The sequence below is a fragment of the Crocuta crocuta genome, unplaced genomic scaffold, assembly GCF_008692635.1.
Source record: "Crocuta crocuta isolate KB4526 unplaced genomic scaffold, BGI_CrCroc_1.0 scaffold73, whole genome shotgun sequence".
In the NCBI taxonomy this organism is placed as follows: Eukaryota; Metazoa; Chordata; class Mammalia; order Carnivora; family Hyaenidae; genus Crocuta; species Crocuta crocuta.
Genome location: NW_027529443.1, coordinates 6,468,589 through 6,477,629, shown reverse-complemented (window position 1 = coordinate 6,477,629; position 9,041 = coordinate 6,468,589). Strand labels below are relative to the sequence as shown.

The window sequence follows — 9,041 nt, the reverse complement described above, 5'->3', positions numbered from 1 at the left end:
CATCCAGTGACCTCTGTAGACCCCTCCAGTCTGAATCCTCTAAACCTACACCCTGAGTTCCCATAATTAGCCCAGGGGAAATAGAGGTTTGCCCAGGCTCACCCAGGTGACCAGCTAACCTTCTGACTCTCAGTTCAGTGTCTTTCAGTTCGTCAGAACTCTGTTTCAAATGCAGGTGACAGAAACCCAATTCACAGCATTAAGCATGGAAGGGGATGTTTGGCTCGCACATGTGGACTTCAGGCATGGCTGGTTCCAGATGCTCCAAGGATGCTTTGTACTTTGACCTCAGATAGACTCATATCAGTGGCACAGATATTCCCTGAGAGCCTCAGATTTCATTTTACCCAATAGAAGAGGATCTTTTCTTTCTCAAAATTTTTTAAGCAAAAGTTCCATAATGGAACTCTATTGGCCTGGCTTTGATTATATGCCCCTCTCTGAACGTCGTGTGCCAGGGAGCTTTGCTCTGATTCTGATGTGTCTAGATCCCATACCACATAGACAGGCAGGAACAGCATAGCCCTTTACGTCTTTCCGCATCGTGTCCCTGCTCCCACCCTGTGAGGAGATGGCTTAGAGCCTGGCATGCCCTCCCTCCCCAGCACTGGAGGCCCACCTCCTATCAGGCACTGGGGGCTGTGCTGGCAGCTGAGGCCAGCATTGTGGGGGCTCCAGTGGGGCAGGATGTGGACTCTGTTCCTCCCTGCCTATAAGGCCAGTGTGGTGACTGGTTGGTGACACATAGCTTCCAGGCTGAGGACACTAGGCGACCCAGGAAGACCCCTGGGAACGTAGGCCCCACATGCTGGGCCAGCTCTGTGTGTCCCAGAGCTCCTTGGAGACCAAGGATCAGGCCAAACTGTTTCCTAACTGAAGTGACTGCCGGCAGAGGGAGCTCAGGCATTGATGGCTGGATCTCTACACAATTTCTAAACTGGAAGGCTTCCTCCTCTATTCCTGATTTTTAAAGACTGCTAGTGCAGCCACCCCTTTATTGGGACAGATGTCCTCTTCTCTCAGGCTGATTAAGAAGAAGGTTCCAGTTGAAACTGATCTGGGTCTGATCCTGGCTCAGGCAGGTTGCCTCCTTGTGCCTCGGTTTCCCCACCTGGAAAGTGCACACAATAATTATGCCAATCTCACAAAGCTGCTGCAGAGTTTAGCTGAAGAGATCTAGTCAAACCTCCCACAGATAGTGAATGCTCAGTGAACTTTGAGCATCTCTGACCTTTATGGTGTCAATGGTTGTGAAGGACAAATGAGACCCTTCCAGTGACCTATATCTCCCATCTCCCTCAACTTCTGGGTGCCTCTCAGCCTTCAGTCTTTTTTTGGTAAGTCTATTTATTTATTTTTGAGAGAGAGAGAGAGAAAATGAGCCAGGGAGGGGCAGAGAGAGAGAGAGAGAGAGAATATCCCAAGGAGGCCCCACACTGTCAACACAGAACCTGATGTGGGGCTGGAACTCACGAACTGTGAGCTCATGACTAGAGCCGAAATCAAGTGTCAGATGCTTACCCGACTGAGCCACCCAGGCACCCTCAGTCTTTAGTCTTATTTGGAAGTGAGAGCAGACTGTTTTCTTTACCTTGGTCTCTACAGAGTAATAGTAATAATCATGCTGTTATTTATTGAGCACGGTACTGGCCGTGGACGGGTTGCAAGTAAGTTGCGGCTCCACCCAGCATCTCTGCCCCCAGCTCCAGGCAAGCTTACCTGCCAGGCCTCTGCTTGCCTTTCCCCATAGAGGTTTCAGGCTCTGAGAAGCCTGTTCTCACCGAGCTGGGAGCATTTTGGAGGGTGTCCTACTGAAGGGTGGGCCAGGGAGGCCCCTGCTAGAGTAAGAACACCTCAGCCCTAAGGGGAGGTTTTAGAATTTAGGGATTTACTGAGCTGAGGAGTTCTCTACCAGGCAAATCTGTTTGAGGCCCAGCCAGGCCCAGGGGCAGATTTGCTTTGGGAAAGAGGATCCCTGAGAAAGGAGAGATGAAAATGTTCCAGAACCTTCTCTGTCCGTCTCTGCCTTGGGTGTCATCCTGCAGCCCCTTCCTCGGCTGGACTCAGAGGCAGGGTCCCCAACACCCAACACACACACAACCCCTGCCTGCACCAGGACACAGGCCCAGCTACCTGGGCTGGGCCTCACACAGGTGTTGGCAAGATCGAGGGCGCTACCACTTCCTGTCCTGGGACACGCCGTTTGTTGTGTAGATGGGTTAAAATAAAGATATTCATTTATTCCGTCAGTTTATCCAACATGCATTTATTAAGGCTCCATCTGCACCAGGCCCTACATTGAAGAAACCAGACAGGGGCGTGCCTTTGTAGAGTTCCAGTCCGGTGGGGGGGCCAGATGGGGGCCGAGCCCACCCACAGCACAGAGTGCCTGGCGACACGTTTGCAGAGAAAAGGGAAGGAGACCAGAGTGGGCAGGGGGTGGAGGGTTGGGGGCTGGGAAAGCGGGAGAGTGTCCACAGACCCAACCTAGGAGGTCGCCTGGGCCTGTGGGTAAAGGAGTCTTGATCCTAAGACTAGTGAGTAATAGGATCATGTGATGGACGCTGTGCCCTGGGGTGGCTTCTCTCTGCAGGTACAATGCTGTCACTGGAGAGTGGCTACAAGATGAAGTTCTGATCAAGATGGCGTCTCAGGTAGGCTGTCCCTAGCCCAGTGGCAACAGGGCTGAGTGGGGATTCTTCTTGGGCGGACTTCCTTTTCCCTCCCCTTTATACTCACTTCATTGTTTTAACATTGGGACATTCTTTATATTATTTTGTATTTATTTCACTTTTTTAAAAAGTTTTATTGAGATAGAATTCACACACAATGCCACATACCCATTTAAAGTGTACGGGTCACTGGTTTTTAATATAGTCACAGAGTTACCCGACCATCACCACGATCATTCTGGAACATTTTACCATCTCCCAAAGAAACCCTGTACTTACCCAACAGCAGCCAGCCCCCTATCCCCTCAGCTCCCCCAGCCCTGGGCAACCACTAATCTACTCTCATGTCTATAGAATGACCTATTCTGGACGTTTTGTATATTTATCATATGTCAAAAGATGATCCTTGGCACTCTTGTATAAAATCAGTTGACCATAAATATGTATATCAGTTTTCAAAAATTGCAGATCACCACCTAAACCTAAGCTGTGAAAGGGATTCAGTGGCTTGCAGTCATCCATTTGGTGGGGGGGGGGGAGAAAGAAATAGATTAGAAAATAGAGCACTTCCTGCATTGTCAGGAGGAAAATGGTTTTGCAAAACTTTTTTTTAGTGTATCACACACTCAGGAAAGGGTACAGCTTGATGAGTTTTGCGGAGTGAACACACCACGTAGCGAGCAGCCCCCTGAAGCCCACCTGCACCCCAGTAATTACTCCTTTACCCCAGTGGTAAGCACCCACTTGGAATCTATCACCCTGGATTCGTTTTGCCTATTTGTGTATTTCCTATAAATGGAGCCATGCAGGCTGTGTTCTTTTGTTTGTTTGTTTTTTAATTTTTTTTATAGTTTATTTATTTATTAATATTTTTTATTTATTTCTGAGAAAGAGAGACAGCATGAGCAGGGGAGGGTCAGAGAGAGAGGGAGACACAGAATCTGAAACAGGCTCCAGGCTCTGAGCTAGCTGTCAGCACAGAGCCCGACGTGGGGCCTGATCCCACAAACCATGAGATCATGACCTGAGCTGAAGTCGGACGCTTAACCGACTGAGTCACCCAGGTGCCCCAGCTTATTTATTTTTGAGACAGACAGAGGATGAGTGGAGGAGGGGTAGAGAGAGACACACACAGAATCTGAAACAGGCTCCAGGCTCTGAGCTAGCTGTCAGCACAGAGCCCAACGTGGGGCTTGAACCCATGAACCATGAGATCATGACCTGAGCCGAAGTCAGACGCTCAACTGACTGAGTCACCCAGGCGCCCCAGGATGTATTCTTTTGGGTGTGGCTTCTTCTGCTCAGCATTTCATCTGTGACCTTCATACATGTTTTGACTAGCTCTATATTTTATAGAGTAGTAGAATAGAACAATAGAAAATAGTCATTCTTGTTGCTCTGTAGTATTCGGTCCAGTGAGGTAGACCCGATTGATTTATCCATCACACTGTTGATGGACATTTAGGTTGTTTCCATTCTTTCCCTGTTACAGAAAACAGAAGAACAGGGCTGGAAAGATGTCCTTTAACATGCACCGTCTCCACATAACATCTTCATCCCCTGGGGGTTCGTCCCCTCAGTGAGGATTGGGGAAGGGTAGCCTTGTCACCCCCGAAGTGTCCAGGGTGCAAGTTCAGTTGGGCTTTAGTGATGGGGTGAAGGAGGGAGGGCCCACGGATTTTAGGATTGAAATGAGGTCCAAGCATCCACTTGCTGGGTGACGTCCGAGGGGAAAAAATCTCTTCCTGACTCAGGATTGCTTCTGGGCGAGGCATGGGAACTAATAACCCTCTGTGTGGTGTCTTTCAGCCCTTCGGACGTGGAGCTATGAGGGAGTGCTTCAGGACGTAAGTGACTCAGCCTGGTTCTTGGGGCCCTGCCCGGATCCCCTCAGGCTCCTAAGAGCAGGGGCAAGGCAACATTTCTGGCTGAGGAACCGAGACAGTGGCCTCTGCTTTTTGTAGGGCCAAGCCTCTCTGTCTGCTCTCCCTCGGGCCACACGATGAGCCTGGCTATGGGGATGGGCTCAGAGAGAACGTGGAATATCCCACTAATCTCTGCTCTGGTGTTTGTGGGGGTCAAAAGATACGGGATAAGAGACCTTTAACAATGTCCCTTAGTCCCCTTCCCAGCTCTTAGAAGGGTGCTGTGAGTTAGGCTGGGTCTCCGGTGCACCCAGGTGCCCAGGTAGGCTCTCTGCTGCCTTTCCCCCCAGGAAGAAGCTCTCCAACTTCCTGCACACCCAGCAATGGAAGGGGGCCTCCAACTATGTGGCAAAGCGCTACATCGAGTCCGTGGACAGGGACGTCTACTTCGAGGATGTGCGTCTACAGATGGAGGCCAAGCTCTGGGGAGAGGAGTATAATCGGCACAAGCCCCCCAAGCAGGTATGTGACTGCCACCTTCCCACACAAGGCAGCTGGGGACAGGGACTGGAGACCAGGGCAACAGTGGTACCCGTCACAGGTTCCCTTCATGGCTTTGTTGTTGTTGTTGATTTGTTTTGTTTTTTAAATTTTTTTTAATGTTTATTTTTGAGAGAGAGATAGAGACAGAGCATGAGTAGGGGAGGGGCAGAGAGAGAGGGAGACACAGAATCCGAAGCAGGCTCCAGGCTCGGAGCTGTCAGTGCAGAGCCCGTCGTGAGGCTCAAACTCACGAACTGTGAGATCATGACCTGAACCGAAGTCGGATGCTCAACTGACTGAGCCACCCAGGTGCCCCTCACTTCATGGTTTTAACAGTAGCTAATAACGATCATCATTTATTGAGCATGATGGGCCAAGTACCACTATATGCAGAGTCATTTATTCCTGAAAACAGAGCTTGGAGGTTGTTTGAGATTAAAATGCTTTTATTCCATTTACAAATGGGATCTGTTAGTCAGGTTTTTTGTTTGTAAACGTTAGAAACCCACTCAAATGGGCTTAATCCAAAAAAGGAATTTTTGGCTTTATATAACTGAGAAATAGGGCTGGCTACAGGTATGGCTAGATCCAGGACCCAGTAGGATATTGAGAATCTCCCCCCATCCCTAGCCTTGGTGTTCTTCTGTATGGCATCACTCACAGGCAGCTTCTCTGTAGTGGTGTGTCGGCCACTAGCAGCTGCAGGCTCACTTTCCGTCTTCTCAGAAACCTTGGTGGGATATGACAACACTTGTTTTCCCAGAAGTTCCACTAAGTCTCAGAACTGGGTTTCATTGGCTCTCATTGGGTCAGGCGCCTATTGCTGAGCCAATTCACAGTGGTCAGGGAAGGGAATATGCAGATTAGGGAGGCATGAGCCATGTGCTCACCCTTAGAGACAGGAATGTGGGTCCTTTCCCTAGACTACGTAGACCGAGATTGGTGGCTCCTAAGAAAAAGCAGGAGGGGAGAATGGATAGCATGTCTGCCCCTGGGGAGCCCCAGGCTCAAAGGGGTTAAGTGACCTGCGCGAAACAGGCAAGAAAGGAACCAGGGCTCACATCCAGGCTTTCCGAGCCCCTGCCCAGTTGGCTTCTTCACATGAGCCCTCAGGCTGTTCAGTGACCCCAGGCCTAGCAGAATGTCCTGTTGCCTGTGGGCATTTGAGGAAATAGCACTCCATGCCTCTGCCCTGCCTAATTCACAGCTCAGCTCTCCCTCTGCTTGAACACCTAGACACAAGACACTATCTCCTGGGTGCTTTGGGAGAACTGCACTTCCAAGAATCCAGCAGAATTTATTGAGTTCCTGCTGTTTGCAGGGCCCTTGATTAGGTGCACTTGGGGTTGACACAAGAAGCCATAGTCCCCACCCACGGAGGCTGTGACCACCTTGCTGCATGCGATCCTGACCTCCTTTTTTCCCTCCCTAAGCTTGTTCCTGCCTCAGGACCTTTGCCCTGACTGTGCCCCAGCCTGCATCCTTGCATGACAAGCTCCTTCTCCTAGTTCAAGTCTCAGCTCATATGTCACCTGCTCAGTGAGGCCACCCCAGACCATCCTGAATGAAGTAGCCCTTCCTCTGCTGTCTCCCCTTGTCACATCAGTTTGTTCCGGTTTCTTTCATTGGGAGCGGTTAGTACCACCTGAAAGAATCTGGGTCCTGTAGTTAATATTTTGGTTGCCTCTCTCCCCCAAGGACAGGGATTTTATCTGTCTTATTTACTCTGTGTCACAGTCCCTAGGTTGTCACTAAACAAAGTGGTTGGTTGAATTGATGAGGGGAGAGGGATGTAGTTGTTTGAGAAGTAACTGGCTGTCCTCTCCTGGCTGCATCCTTGTAGTGAGCCCACTGGCCAAGCAGGTGGCCTCACCATAGACTTCCTTGTAAGGTGGAGCCAGCATTTGGGGTGAGAACCTCTGAGAACCGGCTGCTCCTTCCCCTTCGGCTAGTTCTCAGAACTGAGGTCAAGTTTGGGGCAACTCTCAGCTCAGGGCCTCTTCAGCGTCTGCAGCTGTTGTCTGTCTGTCTAGAGACTCAACCAAATGGTTCCTTGGATGGTTGTTTTCTTGGGAAACCCAGACCTGGACCCTTCTATGGTGGGTGTCATTGAGGGGGATGGGGCACCATGGGGAGTCAGCGTCTCAGGTGTTACCAACCCTGCTTTATAAACCATTCACAGGACTTACACATTTCCTTCTCCATATTAAACATGTGCTTGGTAAAAGAAATTCAGCAAGAAATGTTCCCCATAATTCCCTGTTGCAGGGAGAGAACCACTGGTTATAGTTTTGTGGTTTATTGCTCTAGAGTTGTGTCTACTGGTAATAATAACATCAGCAAATGTTGACAGACTCTTTCATGTATCAGCAGATTTTATCCTCATACTAAGAGTGAGATGCCCGTTCCGCAGGTGAGAAACTGAAGCACAGTTGGTGAACTAAGTTGCCCACATTCACAGTATTAGTGTAAGGCACCTGCTAAGTTGCTTAGTATTCAGACCCACAAATGTGTGGTAAGGCAAAATGGTTTCTTTCTCTCTCATCTGACAGTCCCACTTTGTTGGGGTGCTCAGGGTGGGCTGGTGCTTCACTTCTTTAAGTCATCCAGAAGCCTGGTTCCTTCTGTCTTGTTCTTCCTCCTTACCTTGGGGTGTGGCCCTGGAGTACATGGCCAGATCGGTCTCACTGGGGATGTCCACTCTATAGCCTCAAGAAGGCCAGAGGAGGAGGGGCAGGCTGGGATGACATCATCGCTGCTGCTCAGTTCCCATTGGCTGGGTTTGGTCACATGGCCACACCTAGCTGCAAGGGAAGCCAGGTGATGTTATTCCTCCTGGATGGCTGTCCATTGTGTTAGAATTCAGATGGGGGCTGTTTTAGTCCCTTTGGGCTGCTCTAACAAAACTTTTTGAAAAAAAATTATTTATTTATTTTGAGAGAGCATGAGCAGAGGAGGAGCAGAGAGAGAGGGAGAGAAAGTCTAAGTAGGCTCCACACTGCCAGCATGGAGCCTGACATAGGGCTTGATCCCACAAACCACGAGATCATGACCTGAGCTGAAACTGAGGATGCTCAACTGACTGAGCCGCTCAGGCATCCCCAGACTGGGCAATTTATAAACGACAGAAATTTATTGCTTACAATTTTGGAGACTGGGAAGTCCAAAACCAAGGCACTAGCCTGGTCACATTCTGGTGATGTTCTCTTCTGGTTCTTAGCCGGTGCCTTCTTGCTATGTCCTCACATGGCGGAAGTAGCAAAGGAGCATTTTTATCAGGACACCAATCCCATTCATGAAGGCTTCTCACTCATGACCTAATCCCCCTCCCGAAAGGCCCCACTGAATACCGTCGACCTTTGAGGGTTAGGATTTGAAAATATAAATTCTGGGGAGACGCAGTTAAGCCATCATAGGGGTTTTCATTCTCAAAAGAAAAGAGGAGAGTGGATTCTGGGGACACTTGGCTTACAGAGAGCTGTTAAATGACGGAGCCAGGATTGGAGCCCAGGCCAGCGGCCCCTCCCAAGCGCTCTGCGTTGGAGGTGAGTGCCGCCCGGCTCCTGCCTAACCTGTTGCCCTCCCACCAGGTGGACATCATGCAGATGTGCGTGGTGGAGCTAAAGGACCGACCGGGCAAGCCTCTCTTCCACCTGGAGCACTATATCGAGGGCAAGTACATCAAGTACAACTCCAACTCGGGCTTTGTCCGTGATGACAACATGCGCCTGACACCACAGGTGAGGCCCCTGGAGGAGAGGGTCCCCGTGGGTATGAGGTCTCACTCTCAGAGGGCCCTCCATGAGGGTACCTCGAAGTACCCATGGAGTACCTCGAAGTAGCTTCTAATGAGACACGCCAGCCAGCTTCTGTCCCTGCAGAATTAAACAGGGCTCCTTCCTTTATCTGTTCCTCTATTCAACCTCTTTTTTTTTTAATGTTTATTATTTATTTATTTATT

At 49.8% G+C, this 9,041-nt stretch overlaps 1 protein-coding gene across 2 annotated transcripts in view; it reads left to right on the top strand.

Moving 5' to 3' along the window:
• Positions 1 to 9,041, top strand: part of EEF2K (eukaryotic elongation factor 2 kinase) — a 72,192-nt gene that overhangs the window by 41,904 nt on the left and 21,247 nt on the right. For both annotated transcript variants that reach the window (XM_077760515.1, XM_077760514.1), the window contains exons 4-7: positions 2,594 to 2,654; positions 4,482 to 4,519; positions 4,888 to 5,059; positions 8,671 to 8,820. In XM_077760515.1, the coding sequence (XP_077616641.1) occupies positions 2,594 to 2,654; positions 4,482 to 4,519; positions 4,888 to 5,059; positions 8,671 to 8,820 (421 nt within the window). The remainder of the gene's footprint in view (positions 1 to 2,593; positions 2,655 to 4,481; positions 4,520 to 4,887; positions 5,060 to 8,670; positions 8,821 to 9,041) is intronic.